The sequence below is a fragment of the Macrosteles quadrilineatus genome, unplaced genomic scaffold, assembly GCF_028750875.1.
Source record: "Macrosteles quadrilineatus isolate MER2022 unplaced genomic scaffold, UCM_ALF_1.0 Scaffold_2__2_contigs__length_208266976, whole genome shotgun sequence".
Lineage (NCBI taxonomy): Eukaryota > Metazoa > Arthropoda > Insecta > Hemiptera > Cicadellidae > Macrosteles > Macrosteles quadrilineatus.
In genome coordinates this window covers 192605900-192630785 of record NW_026542595.1, presented here as the reverse complement: position 1 = coordinate 192630785, position 24886 = coordinate 192605900, and the positions used below count along the sequence as shown (strand labels likewise).

Here is a 24886-nt window from a genome sequence, read left to right as displayed (position 1 = left end):
CCGTAGGTCTCATGGTAAGACTTAGGCCCGGGACCGATTTACTTTTTCATTTTAATGTCCCCAGAGGCCAAAAACACCATTCGTTCAAATTTTTATATATGTATATATATATATATAGGTATATATATAGATTTATATATATATATATGTGTCCGTGAACACGATAACTTGAGTAATTTTCATCCGATTTTGATGAAATTTGGTTTGAAGGTGTAAGGCGGGATAAACTTGAATGAGTTCGCGATCCAGCATGATCGGACCATGGGAACAGGGTTTTATAGGGGGTTTTATGGGGTAAAAATGGGTTTTTCTCACTTTTTACCCTCAAAACACAAAATTTCCCAATTTTTCTCTAAACCTTCTTAAAGAGCTTAAAAAAACAAACAATTCAGTATATCAAAGTGTTTTTGTACGGTTATTGGTTACGGAGAAAACTAAAAAAATGGTAAATTTAAAATTCCCATGTTATTCTTATGGAGAATATTGTAAAATGTTGAAGTTTGCTTGTTTATGGATATATTTTGATCAAAGTTGGCAAATTTATTTATTTTATAGTAAGCTATCAATATTTTACTAAAAACACACTACTTTATTAGTTTCCTTGTAGCAGCAAACCTAGGTACTCGTTAAACCTAATAATGTTATTTAAATAGATCAATTGAAAATCAATTCGGACAAATGGAAATTCGCTTAGACGGCAGGTTTGCTGCGGCGGGGGTATTTTATTTATAGATCAATCAAATTAATTAAGGCCCAATTTCACCAAATTAACGCTAACGATGGTTTAGTTAATCTTCGGTTAAAACTAACTGATGATTTTAGCCTCAGTTAAGGAAATCTGGTTTCACCAACGAAAACGCGTCAAAACTAACGCTGGTTTTATAAACAAGAGTAAAATCCAGGTGGGGGTGGCAGAAAACTGTCATAATACCAGGCTGTAATAGGAGCAATAAGTAAGCATAACGTAGAAAATAAATCGGTGTTTATGAGGTAGTGAAAGCAAAACTGGAGACAGCAAGATCGCAAGAATACAATTGATTCTGAGCAACAAGAACAACAGAAAACAAGAATAAATAGCAAAACAATTAACATGAGTAAATAAAGGCAAAGTAATGTTGTTAAAACAGATTCAATTGAGGAACAAATTGATTGAGGTTTGCTGTTGAGTCAAGCAAGACTCAAAATCTAACTTTTTACAGTACATTTTGAAATAGTGAGAAAACTTGAGGCAAAAAGAGTTACAAGAACGAGACATAATAAAGATAACATAAAAATAATGATTTTATATAAATACTAGCAGAATAATGACTATTTAGGTTTAGTTATTGTCCTTAATTACGTCTGACTGAACTGAATTAATTGTTTGACCGTAGGGTTAGGCTTACTCAAAACCGGGGAAAGGAAAAAGGAGCCTAATTCTCAAACTATGAAAAAAGGAATTTGATAATGTAGGTAGAAAAGCACTTTTTCCAGCCAGGATAAAAGAGTGGCTCTTGATCCCGATCAGTTTTACGCCATCGCTGATCACTTACCCGACACTAAAATACTAGAGATACGCCTTTACTAAAAACCTTGTGGGATAACCTAAAGAAAAAGGCAAAACGTTTTGATAATTCATATCTAGTATTAAAACTAATATCATCTTAGTAAAAACATTAACCTTTTCTCTTATCCACCTAGTTCGGCGAACAACATAGGCTACTCTTCATCACTATCACTTTCAAAAGCTAATTCGTATCGTATACTCTTCTAGCATTTGGCCTTTCCATATAAACTTAAAACTTAAAGCCAGCTGATATTTACTTAACTAAAGATTAAAAAAGTTAACCGGTCAAGACAGTTAATTATCTAACGACGGTTTAGTCTAAACTAGCTCTAATGGTGAGTGGTAAAATCCGATTTCGTCAGTTACGAGCTAACTGCAGTTAGAGCAAGGCTTAACGGCGGTTAAGTGTTTTATGAAATCGGGCCTAAGTTTTTTGTCGTAATTTTATGACTCAGTGAGTCTTTGAACTGTTAATGCAATACTCCTTAAAAATGCTAAAAAATCGTCTTTTAAAAATTTCCAGTTCTTGCCATAGATGTGTTTCATTCTTATTTACTATATGATTACATTTTCTTGTAAAAATTTTGGTTTTGGAGGTAAAAGAGAAAAGTCAGTTTCAAGAATTATGTATATACAAAAGGCTAAGAGAATTGGTATATTTGTGTAAAATAAAAAAATAAATACATTCAACAGTTTTACCATTCATAAACTCAGTGTGTATCATATATTGACATCAGTTTTATTAATTCCATTGACTTCAACAAACATTATTTTAAATTCCAAAAACCAAAATAAATCCACTTTAATAAACAATAAAATGCAAGCCATCCTAAATAGCATTGGTAATGACAGTATATTCTAGACTGATAAATTATTTCATATCTAATATGATTATATATTTCTTAATACAGTATACACTCGATTATCCAAGCACTGGTTATTCGAGGTTGTTATGTATTTTGTTGGTATGTATTGTATATTTATTTATGCCTAAATATTTTTATATTTCGGTTAAAAACAACAATTGCATTATTAAAAAATATTTTTATTGAAAGTAAAGTAAAAATAACAAGTAATTTGTGATTTGATAAAATTAATACTTTTAATAATTATTATTACTAGTATTATTTTAACTTACAAATGTCCCACAACAACATAGAAAATAAAATGACATAGTACAGGCTGGCAAACTGAACAAGTCGTCTGAAGAATGTAAACGATAGCAGTAGCATTTTATTTCTGCACCTTTTGCCAGTCATTGTCATGCCTACGGTATTTTGATATTGACATTATCAAAGAGACCTCCGTGTTATCTGAGATTCTCAGTAACCGAGGTAGTCTCTGTCCCAACAACCTCGATTAATCGAGAGTCTACTGTACTTCAGTGGTGCCTAATAGCAATATGTAACTAATATTAAGGTTCTATTGTACATAACAAATAGCAATGTAAATAATAGTTAATTATATTGAAATAGAATTATATTTTGTATTACTGTATTTAATATCTTAGTTTTTTATTGGTAACTTTTACAACCTACCTTTGCCATTTCTTTGAGGAAGTAAAGTTTGAAATAGTTATTTGTGCAACTAGTGAGCAAAGTGAGCAATTGCCTAACTCGAGAGAAATCCTTACTCACGAGCCGTAGGCGAGTGAGGAATGGTTTCTTGTGAGGCGATTGCACTTTGCACTCGAGTTGCACATTATATTTTTCCTACAGTTACCATAAAACAAATAAATTGGTAAAGAAACGTGCCTTCACGTTGCAGATCTGGAGTGAGACAAAGTAAGTAGAGTGAGACAATGTTAACATTGTCTCACTGATGAGCGAATTGGCCACTTTGCTTTCTCAAATCAGTGAGATAACATGTAAATTGTTAGGTAACTGTAGGAAAAGATTTTTAAGTCTTGGATTGGTCGCATTGCATCTTTAATACAAATCATCATTAATTCATCTTAAACTTATTCTGTGAAAAAACCTACTTGTTTAGGTGCTACATGATGTAAAATGTACACCGGAAGTCATTTTTCCATAGGCTGTAACTCCTAAACGAGTAGGTTTATCGAAAACATGTTAGGAATAAAAAAGTTTTTAAATTTCATGTTCTATCCGAAAACATAAAATATAGGGTGTTCCATAAGAAATTTTAAAGTTGACCGCCATATTGGAAAATGGCGGACATTTACAGAAATTTTATTTGATTATTTTTTAACCTCTTTAAAAACAAGAGAATGCTCCCCATTTAAAGTTTGCTGTAAAATCATTAGTTACTGAGATCCCAATGGTGGCACGTTTAAAAAAACACCCTGTATACAGTATACTAGAATTTGAGCTGATCAGTTCAGAGTTTTTGTTTTAGTAATAAACATAAAAGAAAACTCAAGTAAATGGATCAGAGTTTAGTGCATAATGGAATTAATGGTGAATGCTTGGGTTTAAAAATTAAATGATTTCCCTTAACTAAACCGTATTTAATGGTTATCCCTTATGTAACAGATAATAGATAAACTACCAAAATTTATAAAATACTTAATGGAAAAAGATCACTTGTCTTAAAAAGTCAGATTTTAAAAAGCAAACCAGTAGACACCCTGTTTGTCCATATTTTAAAATCCTTTTGTGTTCAGGATTTTATATTTGCTAAGGTTTGCTACGCAGGCGATACAGTAAAGCTGTTATGACTATGGTGAAACTAAAATGTAAATTGACACAAATTAATAAAGCCTTTAGGGAAAGAGGATGTACAGCACCTGAATTCGATAAAGTGTACAAATCAAAACAGTCTCTAGAATACTTAAAAAACTACAAACTATTGGGGACTATTCCAAACCAAGTTTAACTAGGGGAGACAGTTGAGTTGACATACAGGTCGGGGGTTGTAGGTGGTAGTTGGGGGTGGGGGGATATTTGTACGTAAACGTGGCGATCAGAGCTAGGACTCAGATAGGACACGAGCTCAGTGAACGATGGACGGTCATCTGGTCGCTCGGACCAGCAAACCTGCATCACTGAGTATCTGGAACATAGTTGTCAATTGTCAATGTCATTACAGTCTTAATCACTTGAGAGCATTCATTACAGTGTAAGTCACTACAGAGTTCTCCAGGCAATATAATATTTCTTATTACTATGTAAAGAACTACATACTACTTTACTTTACTTTGAAATGGCGAGTGGCCACCACACAAAAGTAGGTATTTTAAGCCAAGTATAAATACAAATAGAGATGAGTGTAGGACAAGTGGCGCAATCTTGTAGTCTTGTCAGTAACTAAGGCCAACATATTCCTTAGACACAGCTGTTAATTAATAGCACAGCCAATGGTAACTAAGGGACCTACAATTTATAGTGGAATCCGATCCAAATTTTTTCCTTGGTATTAACAAATTGGTCTAATTATCAGAACGTTACTGCGGATAGTCGTAGTACTTACTACTGCAGACGTAATCCACACCAGGAAGTATAGCATCCACAGTGCATGCCTATAAATTCCACAATTCGTTACCTCCTAGTAGCTGGATTAAAATACGATGCCACCGTAACATAGTTTTGATTAAAGTGTAAATGCAAATCAATACAGAGTTTTCATTTCACTAAAATCACTACACATACCGTAGTAATCATTACAAGTAAATCACCTTGTACTGAGTTGAATTAAAATCACATAGTTTTTCAATAACTATGGATTGGAGTCAGAGGAAAATTGTTATCATTTTAACAAAACACATTTTTTAATGTTGTACTGTAGTATCTGTTTTGTTAAACATAGACAATAAGTTAGATGAAAACTATTTGATCCACCATGTGCTATTTTGTGATTCAAAAATGTTCAATAGATTTATGTTACATTGGAGTGTAAATAATCGAATAACTGAAATGCAAAACGAATTTCTATGAATACATTTTTAACTAGCTCTATGTTAGACTGAATTTTACTTACAAATTTGAAGATACTATATCTGGTTTTTCAAGTCTGTTTCCTCGTTCTAAGAAATTAAGTAGATCAAAGTCATTTACAGTTGGGTAAGGAAATCCTCCTGAAATATGGACAAGTTAATTAAATTTATTTTACTTTGTAAAATATTGTTAAAAGTTGTCAGTTTAGTTTCTAAACAAATCTTATACTCAAATAGAGGATTGTTATTCAGCTTCATCAAATGAAGTGGTTAAACAACATTTCTAAAATTAAAAACATTAACTTTACATAAATTGACAATTAGATGTGAAATATAATGAAATTGTTCAGTTATTGCTGAAAAGTCTTGGAACCATCCATCAGATATATAAATTACAAACATTATGATTTTTTGAGAGGATAGCAGGCTTACCTGAATGGGAAAGAGTCCAAACTGGCACAGGAAACACAAAACAAAACTTAACACTATATACACAAAACATTAGAATATTTCACTGTCACTGACAGCATTTTCAACTAAGGAGCTTACTTCTTTTAAGCATTTTCAACTAAGGATTCCTTAGGAAAAGGAGCTTCCTTAGTTGAAAATGCTGTCAGTGACAGTGAAATATTCTAATGTTTTGTGTATATAGTGTAAAGTTTTGTTTTGTGTTTCCTGTGCCAGTTTGGACTCTTTCCCATTCAGGTAAGTCTGCTATCCTCTCAAAAAATCCTAAAAACATGAACTTTTGTAATTTTCATCAAAATTGTCCAGTTTGAGTTTTATAAGGATATTATTTGTTTTCCCGGTCCCCCTGAAGCCATAAAAGTATACTGTTCAAAGTGATACTTCTTAAAAATGGGATATATGATGCCAATCTTACAGTCTTTATCTTCCTTCTCCTATATTTGACACCTCAATTTGTGAATTTTTGTCAACAAAAAATACCCTCCACTCTTAAATAACTCTGCCGTGATTTGATATTCTCCGGGAGCCTTGTTATTTTCCAAGCTTGCAATGGTTTCTCTCACCTATTCAACAGTAGGGCTGTCAATCCAAGGCTCAACGCCTACGATCATCTCATTGGTTCTATTAGGTGAAAGTTTCGAATTTATATTAGGGGTATGGTAGAAGTGTTCAGCCTACATCTCTCTATAATTTTATCCTCGTCAAAAATTGGGAAGTTATTCTTGTCCCTACAAATGTTCAGCTTTGGATGAAATGACTTTGACATGTTTTTAACTTCAGCATACAAATCCCTTGTAGTCCTTTTAACAAAACGGTAGAAGCCCCATTGTTGTATAAGATTCGGTTCAAAAGTTATTGTAATTTCTGTGATTTTCCATACAAAATTTGTAAAATACCAAAGAAATTGAATTTCAAAATATCTTGACCGATTTTAATTGGAGTTTAGTATTTTGTGGTACTTCTAACTCTAAACAAAATAGTACAACCCTTGTAGCTAAAAAATTACAGTTAAAAAGTTATTACAACTTTTGTGGTTTTCCCTATCAAATAGTTATTTCCAACATTTAGTTACTTCTACCACTAAACATGATAAAGGTTTTTGGCAAGCTTATGGGAGAAAGTATGAGTCAGATTGCTGTTGCCGTTTATTTTCCTTCCATTCATTGTTTAATAGCACCCATAGATCTGCAATAAACTATATGAAACCTTACCTAGCGTTCCGATCTCCCAAAGTACAATAGCAAACGCCCAAACATCGGATTTGCTGGAGTACAACGCATCTCTCATCGCTTCCACAGAGAGCCATCTTAATGGAACTTTGCATTGTCTCGTGTTAATGTAGACTCCTAAACAAAATTAATCATTCATAAATTTTCAATATGAAAAATCAAATGGAATCAAACCAAAAACAGATACTGTAATTCCAAAGAAAATCTGAAATAAAATTTAACTCCATAATCCTCTCCCACATAGGAACTACATGTGTGTTGGGAACAAAATTCTCAAATTCACTTCTCTCACTAAAATGTTGTTGTAATAATAGTCAAAGCTAAAATATAACCTTAGCTAACATCCTACCTAGCTATAAAAGGGGAGAGCAATAGTAAATAAACTGGCTAATGAAAAAAATAACTAAAAAAAATTCAAAACTAAATAGTTCTAAGTCACAAGGGCTTAGAATTTAAAATATACACTGAATCTTAGGAAATATTTATCCTCAGCTCTTTATAATGTTTGTAAACTGCAAGGTAAGTCATTTTAAGTCATATCCTTTTGTAACGTTAACAATCACCAGTACCTTGAAAACGTTGCAGTGAATTAGAAAATAAGTTTAATCAATATAGGCTTCTTTAGCTTTTAACTTTTGAAAACTGCATAACAAATTAAACACATTCCTAAATCCACTTAACTTTGAATTTACTGAAGCATATGAAACTTCTTACCTCTCCTCGAGAGTCCAAAATCTGATATTTTCAATATCTTGTTTTTATCAATGAGAATATTACGGGCTGCTAAATCTCTGAAAAAAAAGAACAACATTGAATGGGAAAGTCAAAATAGTTTGTTGAACATCATTATCACTCTTAAAGTCTTGCTTGTTTAATGTCTTAGTATTGTTTAATGTAGAATTAGAACCATCTTTGTCTATTAATTTAGCACTTGTGCATTTGTGTATGCACAGTAAAATAAATTAGTTTCTTTTATCAATGGTCTATGCCTTTGTATAGGACTGGGACGGGTGGCGTCGTCCTGTAATCCAGCTACTAGGAGGTCACGAATTGTGGATATTTATAGGGATGCACTGTGGATGCGATGCTCACTGGTGTGGATTAACGTCCGCACTAGTGAGTACTACGACTATCCGCAGTACTATCCTGATAATTAGACCAATTCGTAAATTACAAGGAAAAATGTGGTTCGGATTCCACTATAAACTGTAGGTCCCTTAGTTGCCATTAGCTGTATGGGCTATTAATTAACAGCTGTGTCTAAGGAACATGTCGGCCTTAGTCACTAACAAGACTACAAGATCGCGCCACTCATCCTACACTCATCCTTCACTCATATTTGGGTTAAAATACGCACATAGTGGCGTCCCCATCTTAAATAATTGATAATTGATTGATAGGTATTACTTATGTATTTATACATCTAAGAATGCCACTCAACCACCTATCAAAAAATGTCAGATAAAATTTGAAAATTTCATTTAACTATAACACTTTTGGCTGCAATAAAACAAGTCCGTATCAGGTACAGGATGCTTAGCATCATTGTGTCCTTTCTCACCAGAGTCCATGACATTTTCTGTTCCTTTTGGACAGCTTAATTGTTTTCAATAACAAAACAGATTTAGTAAGAAAAATAGTTTAATTCATGCTATGTGTTTGAATCTTACCTGTGAGTGATTCTTTTTGACTCCAGATGAGCCATACCATGAGCTATCTGGAGGGCAAAGTGCTGGAGTTCCCTGTGATCTATTGGAGTGGGATGCTCTATTGAGGGACAATCTTGAGTAAATTGATCTGTAAAAAAATATGTTGACTAGATCCCTTTTGTAAGCATGATGTTTGCAAAGTATGATCTCTGAACAGTTTTCAAACCAACTCAAGAGATTTTTAACATAAACAGAAAATCATGTAGAGCAGTGGTTTATTTATAGATGGTGTATATTTTTTACCAATTTTAGTAAAAATAAATGTATAGCAGCTATAAAGCATGCCTATTGATGCCAAGGTTGCTGGTTTGAAAAGCTTGAACAAATTTGACGCTTCAAAACTGGACCAAAACTGTCCTTTTTGGCTTTCAATAATTGGTTCTGGATACAGAAGCAGATGGTTTTAGTGACCTCAGTCAGTAACATATCTTTGTGTTGCAAAGTTTATTGATCAATATTTGATTCCAATGGTTTCAACTCAAAACTTTGGATTCCAGCCAAACCAAGGAAATTTTAAAAGATAAGAATGGGTCTATATCTTCCAGGTTGTTGACTTATATGTTACGTTACATATACATTTCAGCCTAGTAGTTTTAGCTTTTATCTGGAACAGACAGAAACCACTTTGTCTTTAAACTGTTAAAGGTTTGGTTTGTTAAAGGGAAAGTCTCTTGTATAGTACTCACTAGTAGAGTGCATAGAAGAGTTGACGCTTGTCATAACAGTGCTGGGGCTGGAATACATTGTGTCTGACCTGCAACCAGTATAAATTTTGTGATGAAAATAATTAAACAAACTACAACATTGTACTAAACAAAAATATGAATACAGTAATAAGGGCTGATGTAGAAAAGTTCCCAGTTCTGACTACTTTTTTTATGGAACAAGCTTGTCTAATGGTACAGCGTGGGACTTTGATTCATATGATTCCCAAGGTTCCAGGTTCTAATCCCACCAAACACCAATGGATTTTATCTAAGTGATAATGCCACAACCCTCTAAGCCTACTATGACTAGGAAGTAATGTGTAAAATAGTTCCAGGCTAGAGCTGAGAGTCATAAAATTTAAGGTTTGACATTAAAAAAGGACGTAGTTCAGATATCGGCAAGTGTGTGAATTATATATGTGACCATCTAAACCATCTTATTTAAACAATGGATCCAAATGAGATGTTGTCTATTGAATTAATTTTTTAATCCTTGTTTTCCTCCCATAAAGGCTATGTTCTGATAAAAAATATCTTGTATTCTTGTCGTCAGACTCACGAGGTGACAGAAGATGTCCTCCTTGCCAGACTTCTCCTTAGACTCCGTAGATAATTGAGAAGATCCCCGCAAGGCACGTATTCCATCACCATGCATACATCAGCTTTGAGTGTGCAGCAGCCTAGCAATGAGACGATGTTGGGATGATTCCCGACCTTCTTTAACATCCCGATCTCCTCTAAAAACTCTTCACGCTCTTCCCTGTTCGCTTTCTCTACAAAAATTTTAAATTATCCTTGAGACAATTGAAGAAACGGTTAAAATATGAAGAGACTATTCTATATCTTGAAACTTTTACTACTTTTTAATTTCTCAAGCTAATTTTCCCTAATCACCATTATTTCCTTTTTAGAGATTTACTTCCGGTCACGTATGGTTTCATCTTCCATCTCACTTTTTGTTAGTTTACATTCCCAAACTACCTCCTACGAGGTCGGTTTTTTATAAAGGCTGTTTTTGTGTACAAATCCGTAGTTCGCTTGTACAACACAACAAGGTTCCACGCCGCTTTATTGGCATTATTTGTGAACATATTGACACAATTTCCAGCTCTTTAGGCTACCATGTACGCTGTTTGCTGTTAAATAATTTTTTTACACCATCGAATCTCCCGCCACGTGAGATAAAGGTTAGTAATATGTTTTTTTATTAAAAAAAGAAACATATCCGATGCCAACATTCATCACCAGATGACTGAAGGGCATGGCCCTGATTCAATGAGTGAGGGTAAATTTCAGAAATGGGCCGTGAAATCCTTTTTTCTTTGTGGTCTTCTGTGAGAAGTCTGGGTATCCACCAAAAACACAATTCCTTCCTATATGAAAATTTCCACGGCCATTTTTCAGCTCTCTAGTTACTCTAGCCTATTTCTGTACTTTCCCCGCTATCATTGTATCAGACAACAAACTTAAGTCATCTAGCAATGAATGTCAGCATCGCATGTCTCGTGGTAAAAAACGTCACTGACCTTATCTCGCACATGGCGGGAGATTCGATGGATTACAAATTTTTAAAATCACACAGCGAAGTGTCAAAAAATTATGTCATTCTGTTCACAAAGGACGTCAGTAAGTGGCGAGGGGCCTTGTTGAGGCGTACAAGCAAACTACGGGTTTTTACGCAAAAACAGCCCTTACTTAAAAACCGCTCTCGTATATTAGGTACTTTCCTACCTTTCAGTTTCTTAACAGCCACCATTCTTGTCCCGGGAACGCCCCTTATTGCCTCGCCTTTTGCCAAGTACACATGTCCGAACGCTCCACGACCAATCTCTCGTAGTATCGTCAGCTGATTGTAGCTGATCTCATATCCATCTACTTCTCCTCTAGTCTTGGCATCCTGAAATTTAGAATTTTTCACTTATTGTAAAACATAGAATTTATTCGTCTTTTAGTTTTGTTGGAACTGACTACATATAGACTGTTTGTCTCCCCTTTTTGTAGATTTTCTCAGTAAAACTGTTTCTACTTTCTTTTAAAAATGTATAAGCAATTATGCTTATATGTGGTGCAAAACACTATTTTTATAGCACAACTATCATTGAGGTAATAAATGTTGAAAATGGCCTCAAAAAAATCAACACTAATAGTCTGTTTGTTTTGAGTACTACTTTACTCATTTAAGGATTTTGAAAGCCTCTTGCTCATGCACTCTGGCTTCAATGTTCTATTCGATACATTGTATGTGAGACAAGAAAGCTTATGCGACACAGTTACCAAAGTATACAGCAATGATATGTTATGAAACAAGAAACTACAATACATTACCTCAATTTCTTTCTCTACATAAAGTATATTCCTTTCTTGTAAGGAGTCATTTCTTCTGAAGACACGGTCACTAAAAAAACAATAATAATATACAAATATAATATACAATTTTTTGGACTATTAGGACTACTACAATGGAAAATGAACTAATGACTGTGGAGTGTGTTATTAACTGTGTTGTGATTAATTTAATGGAACGGTTCCCAGTTTTAAAAAACTTGTATTATTTATTATATGTTTATTTTACTTTTTACTTAATCCTTATGTGGTTTAATGCATACAATCTAAATGTTGAAATGCTAACTTGGATATACTTAAATTAATTGTCGTAATTCAATATCCACATCAGTATCAATTTCAAGGATTTATGTGTAAAATGTCATACAGCACATCAATATTTTTTATGTGACTATTAAATGCAAACACTGAAAAATATCTTAAAATGTCTATAAAAAGCTCAGAAATCAGTTATGAAAGCTTACAGTTTACTTGGTTATTGATGATTATGAAACACATACTTTAATTATGTGTAGTTGATATACTTGCAAGGTAATATTCCATGGCTTTTATTAAGTTTCCGAAAATAATTGCTAAAAACAAGTCCAGCTATTTTTCCAAGTAAGGCCAATAAATTATTATTTAGGTATACCTGTTCACTCTGAATGCCTTGTAAGAAACTCTGAGTTTCAAGTTACAAGCTGTTTTCTTATATTCAATCCACACAAGATATGATTTCCAAGTCAACCCAATAAGTATGTAGACAACCAGTATAATTGTTCCAAATGGCAGCAGGATAATCCACAGTAACTGAAATAGAGAAAAACATATTTTATGGTTAAAAAATTGTGTTATTGAAATCATATTCATTATAGAATCACCTTATTTGAGGTCATATCTTTTGCTTGAAAAGTTAGGAAGATAACTTTGGAGATACAAAGTATATGAAAACCCGTAGATTTAAGACTTGTTCTTCTGGAATCCATAAACTAGGTAAAAAAAATACCCCCGCCGCAGCAATCCTGCAGACTAAGCGAATTTCCATTTCCCTGAATGGATTTACACTAAAATGTCTCCTTAAAAATATCACATTTATTCCCTATTTAAATAGAATCAGTTTAAAACATACTTAGGTTTGCTGCAAGAGGGAGGGTAAAAGTGTTTTTTATGTAAAATGTTAATAGTTGGTAAGAAATCAAAACATTTTCCAAATTTGGGCAAAATATGTTAATAAACAAGCAAACTACAACAGTTTACTTATTCTCCATAAGAATAACATGGAAATTTTAAATTTACAATTTTTTGGAATTTTCTCCGTAACCATTAGGCGCATTATAACGCTTCAATATACTAAATTATTTGTTTTTTTAAGCTCAACAAAATAGTTAGAAAGAAATTGCAAAGTTTTATGTTTTTTGGGTCAAAAATGGGAAAAACCCATTTTTACCCCATAAAAGCCCACATAAACCCCCGTTCCTATGGTCCGATCATGCTGGTTCGCGAACTCGTTCGAATAAACGTAGGTTTACTTGTTTGTAGCAAATTTCATCAAAATCGGATCATTTTTGCTCGAGTTATCGCGCTAACGGACACATATATATATATATATGAATTTGAACGGATGGTGATTTTGGCCTCTAGGGGCCTCAAAACGAAAAAAAAAAATCTGTCCCGGGTCCAGGTCTTACCATGAGTACTACGGTAATAGCTTATTCCCTATATGGGAAATTCGCTAATAGAGAAAAAAGATTAAATATTTTTATTTTATAAAGTGATAAATATAGCATGTATACACATTAGACAATAATTGATGATGGGGAGTCAGACTTGATGTAACCAACAAATGAGTGCAAGGCATTTCATTCAGTTGGTTTGCAAACCAGAATTGAAAAAGGATTGTATTGAGCATTATTGCAAAACATTAGGTTAATACTTATACTATTTTTTGTTATAAACTATGCAAATTAAATTAAAATGCCTACTTTGTATGGTCGCCATTTCATTGAAAAGTATTAAAGTATTAAGTATTAAATTGTATTTTACTTACATTTTTGCCTAGTCTTTAATTACGTACCTACTAGTACCAGATTTTAAACTAGGTCGGCTGGTTTAAAATTATTTAATATAGTATATTTCATAACAAGATTAGAAAGTAAGGCATTACATATTTGAGACCATGTTTGCAACTTAAGTGCGAGATTTGTTCGGGCACTTTCAAAGGTCGAGAATATGTATAGACCCACTTTAACTGGTGTTTTGAACGTTACTTTTCGCTACACTACAAAGACTAATTTATTTTCTTCATTAAAATAGACATTGGATATTTCGTCATTACAATCAGGAACGTGACAAAACTCACAGCATTTTTAGGTTATTTATTCAATTTTAAGTTACTATTTATTTTGGTTGTACAGTTTTGGTCTTTAAAATTTGAAACAGTTGACAAAACAATAACAAATCATTGTTAGTTTAAGTCGGCAAAATCAAAAAAAGATAGTACACATTACTTTTGCATAGTAAAGATTCTTTTGCCGTAGTAAACAATGTAATTATGAATTTTCGCAGGTGTCATGAACATGTCATGAAAACAGGTCATTTCACTGTAGTGTAGCGAAAATATCTTTACGCCACACTACATTATTTTGATAAACTTTCCACGCAAGGATTTAGTCCAGAAAACAGCTGTTTGCCGCCAGCTTATTCAAATGGGGTTTCATTGCGTAATACTGTTCTGCAATGAGTTTTACCGGACACCAATCAGCTGATTATACTATATTTTCGTGGCAATTAGTGGTTATAAACAAAAACATAACCTCTCTCAGAGGTTATGACTAGTGATTATTAGTCCTTTAGTTGGTGGAAATATATAAGGATTTGTACGGATTAAGTAGTATGGCGTAAACTATCGTATGTAACTCGTCCAAAATGTGTGTACCGGACTCGTATGGTAATCCCGTACTCGACTTCGTCTCGCACGGGAACGACCACACTCATCCGGTAAACACTTATTTTCAGGACTAGTAACGTAATATACTATTGTTTTTTTCTGTGATACATTTTTTTTTTAGTATACTACACTCACAAGGCATATAGTCTCTACTCAAATTCTAATTGTTGAAATCAGCTGCTTTTTAATATTCACATATTGTGTTTCTTTAAAATATGTTTTTGTCTCAACCTATGTACTTTTATGGGTTTTTTAAATTGACCGTCTTCAACAAAAGATGAAAATCTTGTACAGCCTCAGTTAACTGCACTGATTTAGCACCGAAAATAGTTGTTAAAAATACAGTTCAAGGGATATTTACATAAGAAGGTATTAACAACATAATATGCATATTTAGGTTTGAATAAATTCATTTTGGAAATTGTACATGAAACAAGTGCTTCAAGTTTGTACTAAAAGAATTATTCTGACATATGTCCAGTCCAGGCAATTCATAAACAGTTCAAGAATTTATGCCTGGATTTTTAAATGAGTGAAAAACAAAAGTTTAGGGTGCGGTAATGATTTAATAATGTTACATCTAGTTAAATTAAACTACTTACTTTGGTTTTGGTAGAAGCTTCTCCATCAATTTGTTTATAGTCATTAACTGAAAAATAAACACCCTGGTCAACTATAGCACATCCAAAACCCTGCCTACCTTAAGTGCTTACCTACAGTACAGTGTTTTATGTGTGGTACTGTTAGCCAATATTATGATATACATTATTCTTATATTTTTTTATGTTCCACCTTCACATCCTAGGACGCTATATGCTCTAGCCCGTAGCTGTTTTACACAATACTTCAGGCTACCTAGTCCTAGAGAGATGCGGCATTATTACATGGATTAAATCTAAATCCATAGGTGATTGGCGAGATTTGATCCCGGGACCTCGGGGTCCTGCGCTCTACCACTAGTACAGCTAGCCCCCAGAGCCCTGCACTCTACCACTAGTACAGCTAGCCCCGGGGCCCCGCGCTCTACCACTAGTACAGCTAGCCCCCAGAGCCCTGCGCTCTACCACTAGTACAGCTAGCCCCGGGGCCCCGCGCTCTACCACTAGTACAGCTAGCCCCGGGGCCCTGCGCTCTACCACTAGTACAGCTTGCCCCTGGGGCCCTGCGCTCTAAACTCTACCACTAGTACAGCTAGCCCCGGGGCCCTGCGCTCTCCCCACTAGTACAGCTAGCCCCCAGAGTCCTGCGCTCTACCACTAGTACAGCTAGCCCCCAGAGCCCTGCGCTCTACCACTAGTACAGCTCGCCCCTTGGGCCCTGCGCTCTACCACTTTAGGGCAATCTGTTGTTGGCTCAACTCAACTATACCCATTTTTTATTAAAATTAGCTGCAACATTAACATTGGGATGGAATGTCTAGTGCTATCAATAGTTATTAGACTTAAGATAGGTAGATATTTACTTGGCTACACCAAGATATAAATCAGATATAAGATATAAATAATAAAAATATATATAAATATAGAATTTTAGACTGTACCGGACTCTGTGATTGGTTCATTCAAATAAAAATAAATACAAAAAAACTTAAAATTCAAAACCTTTTTAAATTGAAAAATGGCTGTGGCTGGTCCATTATGAGATGTCTACTTCTGTTTAAAAAAGGCCAATGATAACAATATAGAAGTGTTCCGTAGTTATATTCAAAATCATCATTGTTTCAAGGACACTAAGCTATAGTTCGGCCGCTTAGAAAACGACCTGCGCGCTAATGCTAAACCAATGCTGGAGGAGGTCGTTTTCTAAGCGGCCGAACTATAATTATCCTTGTAGGTTTAAACATGACAGGTTACCTAAAAACACAGTTTGTTGTTCAGTCCCCAAACACTGATGAGAGTCTACAACTTGCAGAGTTGCTGCGTATCTGCCCGGGCCTGCAGCCTTGTACTGCAGATGGTAGAGTGTCAATCCTTCGACTGACAGCACCTCAACCCGCCAGCTCAGGTTGTACACCCCTATGTTACCGCTGTGGTGCAGCAGAGGCCCAGCTCTATTACAGGATAAAAAATGTTTATTAATTTTTATTTTATTGCCTTTAATTATAACAGTAGACTTTTATCTCTAAAATAACCATGGATCAACTGCTCAGATGTTGTAGTATCAAAACTAAAAGAAAAAATTGAACTTGTGCATAATGGCACACTGGCACTAAAGACTATATGTTTCTTGTAAAAATTTGGCTACGGTTTCCAATGCTGACTTTTACTAATGCAAGTAGACTTCTCAACCTACAGTATTGTGATATCAGAAGCCTGGTTTAGTAATTAGTTTGAGGTTTGACGTGTATTTTTTGTTGGTGAAGTCAAGCTGTTGACGACAAAGTAATAATTTGTTGGTTATAATACAACATGACATTCAACAGTTTGTAAATACATTGTTAGATTGAATTAATTTAAAATGTGGTTATATAATAAAAATAGTAAATAAAAAGACACTCTCTAGAGACAACTTAAACCTTAAAATTGTACTTAGCTGATCCATAAGGGTGATAAATCTGCAGTGGTAGTTCTAGAACTATGTCAAGGGAAGGGATACCGGGGGCGGGGGGGGGGGGGGGGTGTTTCTGGGATACTCCTCTGGAAAATTTTATTTTTAAAGCAGTTTGGTGACTTTCTATGGCCATTTTTAATGCATGGAACTATATCCAAAAGCACTATGTTACATTTCTAGGGTGAATTCTATGTTTAAATTTATATTTCCAGGGTCCAATGGGAGGTATTTAGACCCTGTAGCCCCCCTTGGAACCGCCACTGTAAATCTATGAGGGAGATATTTAATCTAATAGCTTATAGATACGATGAATACTTCAGCATAAAAAGTCAATGATTTTATCAAATATTCAGTGCTAGTGGTGACAACAGGCATTTTAACCTTATTGGAGTTATTTAATACATTTGCATACCTTAAAATGAACTTTGAAATATTGTACGCTTCATCTGTGAACCATGTTATGTTTACTATATTTTTATTACTTTTAACCTCAAGTTTAGGTAATGGCAGACTTTCAGTTTGCTGACACCTGCAAATCTGTTCGACACAATCTGAAAAAAGATTGTTTTTGTTATTCATAAATATATTGTTGCTCACAAAATATAGGCTACAAACATCTTATGACCTAAAGTTGCATTCATTCACTAGCAGTTGCAGTTGCAGCATTAAGATTTTTAATCGTACCATTTAGTTTCTATAATGTATCTGTTCGGTATTCATATTTTTAGAGTATTTAGAAATTAATCATTATGTTAATTAAGTCACTGGTTAATTAATCATGCTAATGTGTATATAAATCACCACATTTATTGTAATATTATTTAGTCTCAGTACCAATTTATTGTAAATAGACTCCCGCTTTCAATATTCAAATGAGATTGCTAAGCCTGCTCGAATTTCCCGCCACAGTAAGGCCTATTTTCCTGTACTACATACCCATGAATCACCTGACGCCGTGTTTGCTTCAATCGCATTTCCTATTGGCCATCGAATTCCTAGACCCCTCTAAACCGCAATTGCATTTTTCAAAGTGTGAAGCCGGCGATCGGCGTCTGTCTGTCCACGGTCGGCGTCCATAACTCACGGTGTATTCCGTTTCTCGTATCTCGGGACATTAATTGCCCATTTTACCTCTCTTAAACGTATTTTTAGGCTATAGATTAATTATATCTGGCCTCCCTCTCCTCTATAGTACATTTAACTATATATACATTTTAATTTCCCCCTTTTGTTTGTGATTAAATTACTTAAATTGTGATCTAGTGCTTTCAGACTCTTCAAACCTCAAGACAGTGTGTGCGCGTCCGTGTATTACTTCTAGACTTTCCGTACGTTTTCACCGCGACTTCCGCGTATTAGTGAGCTCTTTGTGATTATGAACTTGGGTGCGTTGCGTTCTCCAAAATTCTACAAAACAGAAGCACTCGGTCTAAGGACTCCGCCATCCGCCATCGCTCCACCATAGACGACGCCGCTGCCATACTCTCCACCTTTGGATAATTGGACTCAAGGTACAACCTTAAAGTTTTGTGTGTGTTTTAATTAGACTCTAAAACTAATCTCATTTGCCCCTCCCAAGACATTTTATTCCATCTCGGGACCTCAGTGCCCTTCAAATTGCAGATTCGCCATTTTCTCTAATTTAATTATTTTTCTCTTGAACTATTAATTAGTTCTGGTCCTTCGAGTTATTAATTATTTTCATTTTCACCCATTACGCCCCCAACATTTGGTCCTTCGAGCCGGATTCATTGTCTAAAGTCCTGTGGTAATTAATTTCAGCCAATTTTCATCATCAACCATATTTTTAGCGATCTGCAATTTTCAATTTTCGCCATATTGGTAAAATATCGGCTCGCGTTCGTTCCGTTCGTGGGCGTGGCTTAGCAATCTCTCTCCACTCGCGCGTCTGCGCAGGTCACAATCATGTACAATTTGCTGTTCTCTCTAGTAGTAGACAATTTTTCCCTACTTGGCTTTTTTATCCCGAAAACGGGATTTAGTTTTAGTTGCGGGATTTAGTCGCGTGCAGACGGCCGACACTAGTAGCAGACGCATATCTCAACTGTCACTCACTGTACAGTGTTTGTTGTTGTTCTTACATTTTCTCATTTAAGGTGTATTGTGTAATAAGGTTGATTGATATTATTAATAACCAACTATTAGGTTATTATTAGGTATTTACTATTATTCTTTGAATCAATATTGCTCTTTTGAATATCGTACTAAATAAACAATAATTTGTCATTGTTATTTAACATTGTTTATGCTTTCTGAATTTTGATTTTAAATGAAGTAAAGTTAAATTAGTTCATCTCTGTAATTTTGGTTGACAAACGTGCGATATTATATTTAAGGTAATTTTATCTTGTCAATTAACATTTTAATAAATAGTTCAAAATAACCGTTTTTACTGGTTCTTATTACTAGTGTTGCAGTATAAACAAAACTGTTAGCTAGCGTATTTGTATTGTGATTCATATTTCATTGATGGTTATAATTTTATGTTCCTTTCTCATTTATTAGGGTAATAACTTACTCTTTATGTTGCAATTCTTGTTTACTAAGGATTATTCTACACTGTTTCATTAATGAGGCCTACTCTCATTAAACTTATTTACATCCATTTATTATTTTTGTAAATAACGGTGAACTTTCATGTGACTCATTCATTTGTTCTATCATATCTCTTGTTTTATTGTGCATTATTATTACCGTACTTGAATACTTTCAACTAAGCTCAATTGTTGATTTATAGTTTGAAAATCGAATTAAACCTGCCACACTCATTTAAAAATATTTTATTGCTATTTAACGTGTTGATAACTTAGTGTTTTTCACTATTTGCCTCAATTAAGCTACAAAGTAGGTGGATATATGTTTTAGATATTTATAATATTTTATCTCTATATTATTCAGCGGACAATTAATTACTACATTGTTAAGCTAATACCATTCATAGGCCTAGCTACAAGCCTTTTGTGTACCCACAACTTCCATTTTCGTGTGAATACTTTCAAGTGAACACTTCACAATGCCTCCTAAAGCATCTGATTTTAAGTCCGCAATCTACACCCGTTCTACGGCGCTGATTAAATCACGTTTTGAAAAACTTAAGGCTACCGTAGATGAATTATCAACTCAAATCGACCCTCTAACACCATTACAACTTAAGAAATTATCCGCTTACGCGTTGGAAATAAAAAAGAAACGCAGTGAATTTGAAAATAACCTTCAACGTGCCTTCGTTCTGGAAGATGAAGGGATCGATGATAAGACTCTTTCCAATGATCAAGATGCTATTGAAGACATGTTCTCTCACATTCAAGCTACGATTGAAACTCTGGTTCCCTCAGAACCACCAAAAACCCCTTCCGCGTTCAGTGAATCGTTTTCTGTTTCAGAAACTCATCCAAGCTCACAAGTACGATTACCTAAACTGGACTTACAAAAATTCTCTGGCGATCCATTAACGTGGACAAGTTTTATCAATCTTTTTGACACTGCAATCCACCGTAATGCTTCATTATCCTCTGTTATGAAATTCCAGTACTTACTCTCTGTCTTAAATGGGGAGCCTCTCAATTTAATAAGGAGTTTAAATCTCACCGCTCCTAATTATCTAGTCGCCTATGAATTGTTACGTGACAGATATCACAACAATCGAAGATTGCAATCATTGCATCTTAACCAATTGTTGGACCTGCCAAACATTACGGCAACTTCACTCAAAGGTTTGCGCCAATTTGTAAACCTGTTTACGGAACACACACAAGCTCTTAAGGCATTAAATTGTGACGTTAGTGACAACAACCCCCTATTGTCCGCACTCCTTTTGCGTAAAATGGACCAGGAACTACGTAAAAAACTTGAATCGTTCCGTTCCAGTCAAACCGAAGATCCAGTTACTCATTCATTACCAGAAATTGGTGAAATAATAAAATTTCTTAACCAAGAATGTTCGCAGACAGAAGATGCTAACATACATAACATGTCATCGGCCCACAGAAGCGTTCAACCTTCACCTCACAAAACCATACCAAAAAAGGTGCATTTCCGGTCTGACGTAGGCCTAGCCATGGTAGCTACTTCGAGATCTAATGCTCCCCCCTCTCATAGCTCTCAGACTAAAAATAGTCCTGTCTATAACAAATGTTTTGTTTGTAACAAAAATGATCACAAAGTTTACACTTGTGACGTATTTCAAAATAAATCTCCTCGAGAGCGACACGCCATTGTTAAAAAACATAATCGTTGTTTTTCTTGCTTGGGTGAACATAGCTCCAAAGAATGCCGCTCTCAGTTCACTTGTCGCACATGTAAACAGCGACACCACTCTCTCTTACACCTTGGTGATAATAATCAAACCTCTCAGATGTCTTTTCGACCTCAAGGTCAAAGAACTTCCCCGACCACTTCAGGTCCATCTCACACTCAGACTGGTGATGTTAATTCACAAGCCTCTATCTCCGCCACTGTCGCGGATGTAAGCAATTATTCTGCCCAAAATAACTCATGTACGACTTCGGGTAATTATACTGTATTACTCGGCACCGCCTTGGTCAAGTTGACTTCCCCTCAGGGTATCTCTCATGTGTTTCGTGCTCTACTAGATACTGGCAGTATGTGTGATTTGCTCTCAGAACGCGCTGCGAATCTCCTGAATATAAAACGCCAGTCTTCTCAACTCAAAATATCTGGTCTTTCTCAAATGGCTTCCTGTACTAAAGGGTCAACTTACTTGAATCTTGAAACTCTCTCAGGTCGAGTAATAGCCACTGACCATCAATTCCATATTCTTGATAAGATTTCCGTCGACTTACCTCGCTCCCCTATATCACCGGAAGTGCTAACAAAAATCAAGCCCTATGTTCTAGCTGATCCTACTTTTCACTTGCCTGGTGGCATTGACGTGCTTATAGGTAGTTCTCTGCTACCCCTCCTCTGGACTCATGAAAGTTACTCCCTCGGCACGCACATGCCTCATGTGATAGGTACTCATCTTGGCTTTATTCTGATGGGTAAAGCTCCCTGTGCAACTAACTCGGAACCCGTGTCAGGTTTTGCGATCTCTCTTCTCTCTGTTAGTGATAATTCACTACACTCTTCCCTGCAACGTTTTTGGCAACAGGAGGAACCCCCTCACTTCCAGGTTAAGTCACAGGAAGAGCTTCTTTGTGATGAATACTATAAAAAATCACACTCTCGTGATCAATCAGGTCGTTATGTTGTGCGACTTCCGTTCAAGACGGACCCCTCCATTCTAGGCCAATCTAGGCCCATTGCTGAAAAGCGCTTGTTGTCTATTGAGCAGAAATTTAAAGCTCAACCCCATTTTTCACACTTGTATAAGACGTTCATGTCTGAATATCAAACTCTCGGCCATATGACAAAACTAGATTTTGTTGAAGACATACACCCACACTACTTCCTACCTCATCATGGGGTACTGAAGGACTCTAGCACGACCAATTTAAGGACAGTGTTTGACGCCAGTAGCAAAACCAGTTCCGGTCACTCCTTAAACGATATTCTTTTGACAGGACGTAAATTACAAACTGACATTTGTGACGTAGTTTTGAACTTCCGCTCTCATAAAATTGTGTTTTCATGTGACATTCGGCAAATGTACCGCCAAATACAAGTGCACCCTGACGATCAAAAGTTTCAACTGATTCTGTGGCGTGACGACCCTTCAAAGGAAATCTCTACGTTTCAACTTACTACCGTCACCTACGGCATGAACAGCTCCCCCTACCTTGCTATTAAAACTTTAATGCAGTTAGCGGAAGACGAAGGTGATGCCTTCCCTCAGGCTTCTCACTCTCTACGTCATCACACCTACGTGGACGACATTATCACGGGTGCTGACTCCGTTGAGGCTGCTCTTGAACTACAGGACCAACTTATCCAACTTCTACATCGTGGTGGCTTTGAACTTCGCAAGTGGGCCTCCAACTCCTCTGCTCTTCTAGAAAAATTTCCTTCGGAACATCTAGAGACTCCAAGTTTCCTGCAAGACGCTCAGCTTCCCCAGTACTCCATCCTAGGTCTCCATTGGTCTCCTGAAGAAGACTGTTTCTGTTACGCTTTCAACCCCCCGTCTGAAAAGCTGACTAAGCGCTCCGTGCTCAGCTTTATTGCCAAACTATATGACCCCTGTGGATTTTTGTCCCCATTAATCATGGTAGCAAAATGCTTCATGCAATTACTATGGACTCAAGGTCTTGATTGGGACGACCCTCTCCCTTCTGATCTCGCACATAAGTGGCATGTGTTCACTAGTAACACTAAAGACCACCTCGGTCAAATTAAGATCCCCCGAGCGTTTCCGCTCGCTCACTCCTCTGATATCGAGCTTCACGGTTTCTGTGATGCATCGGAATGCGGTTATGCCGCGGTAGTGTATTTCCGGTGTGAATCCAGTGACAAAACAGTCATTGTGAAACAAATATTGTCTAAGACTCGTGTTGCCCCGTTAAAAAAGGTAACTTTACCCCGCTTGGAATTGTGTGCAGCTCACCTCTTATCAAAACTAGTGCATTATTGTGAAAAACAATTTAACTCTCTTACTACGAATACCACTGTATTGTGGAGTGACTCATCTGTAGTTCTTACTTGGCTACAAACACCTCCATACAGACTAAAGACCTTTGTGGCTAATCGTGTAGCCCAAGTGCAAGAAATCATTCCCAGTTATCAGTGGCGGCACATAAAAGGGACGGAAAACCCCGCTGATTGTGCCTCACGAGGAATTCTAGCCTCATCTCTCATTGACCATCCCTTATGGTGGACTGGCCCACCATGGTTACAGCTCCCTGCGGCCAACTGGCCCCCCTCATGTTTTTCGCCGTCTGAACTCACTCCCACGGACGAAATTAAAGAAACTCCTCTTAGTGTACTTAGTGCAACAGTCGCCCCTTCGGAATGGGACTTATTGTCTAAATATTCATCTTGGTTGAAACTAACCCGTGTGCTAGCTTATGTACTACGATTCATAAACTATTCCAGGTCTAAAAACAAACTCTCTGGACACTTAAAACTCAGTGAATTAAATCTAGCGGAAGTGACAATTTTTAAACTAGTGCAAAAACTCCATTTCAGTGCGGATATTAAATTATTGAACAAAGGCTCAATATGTTCTGCACAATTACAGAAACTCACCCCCTTCCTCGACCCTAATGGTCTCATACGCGTCGGTGGCCGATTGTCACATTGTTCGCTTGCTCATGACATACGTCACCCTATTGTTCTACCCAAGTCTCATACTGTAGTGAATTTGCTTATAGACTTTTACCACCAGGTACACTTGCACTCAGGTCCGCAACTAACTCAATCACTACTCGCCCGAAAAGTGTGGATTCTATCGGCCAGGAGCGTTATCCGCTCGCGCATATTTAAGTGTCTTGTGTGCTTTAAAAATAAACCACGAAACAAAATCCCTCTAATGGGTGATTTACCTGCTCATCGGGTCAATCCTACTCGTCCATTCTCATCTACAGGCGTAGATTAC

The 24886-nt window shown here is 35.9% G+C and overlaps 1 protein-coding gene across 2 annotated transcripts in view; it reads right to left on the bottom strand.

Moving 5' to 3' along the window:
- Positions 1–3860: 3860 nt before the first annotated feature.
- Positions 3861–24886, bottom strand: part of LOC128987438 (angiopoietin-1 receptor-like) — a 30344-nt gene continuing 9318 nt past the window's right edge. For both annotated transcript variants that reach the window (XM_054408281.1, XM_054408280.1), the window contains exons 6-18: positions 17786–17924; positions 16677–16873; positions 15426–15472; positions 12529–12686; positions 11880–11949; positions 11286–11451; positions 10114–10327; positions 9534–9601; positions 8809–8935; positions 7853–7929; positions 7121–7255; positions 5486–5582; positions 3861–4561 (exon numbers count right to left, since the gene is read on the bottom strand). In XM_054408281.1, the coding sequence (XP_054264256.1) occupies positions 4381–4561; positions 5486–5582; positions 7121–7255; positions 7853–7929; positions 8809–8935; positions 9534–9601; positions 10114–10327; positions 11286–11451; positions 11880–11949; positions 12529–12686; positions 15426–15472; positions 16677–16873; positions 17786–17924 (1676 nt within the window). In that variant the 3' untranslated portion in view covers positions 3861–4380. The remainder of the gene's footprint in view (positions 4562–5485; positions 5583–7120; positions 7256–7852; positions 7930–8808; positions 8936–9533; positions 9602–10113; positions 10328–11285; positions 11452–11879; positions 11950–12528; positions 12687–15425; positions 15473–16676; positions 16874–17785; positions 17925–24886) is intronic.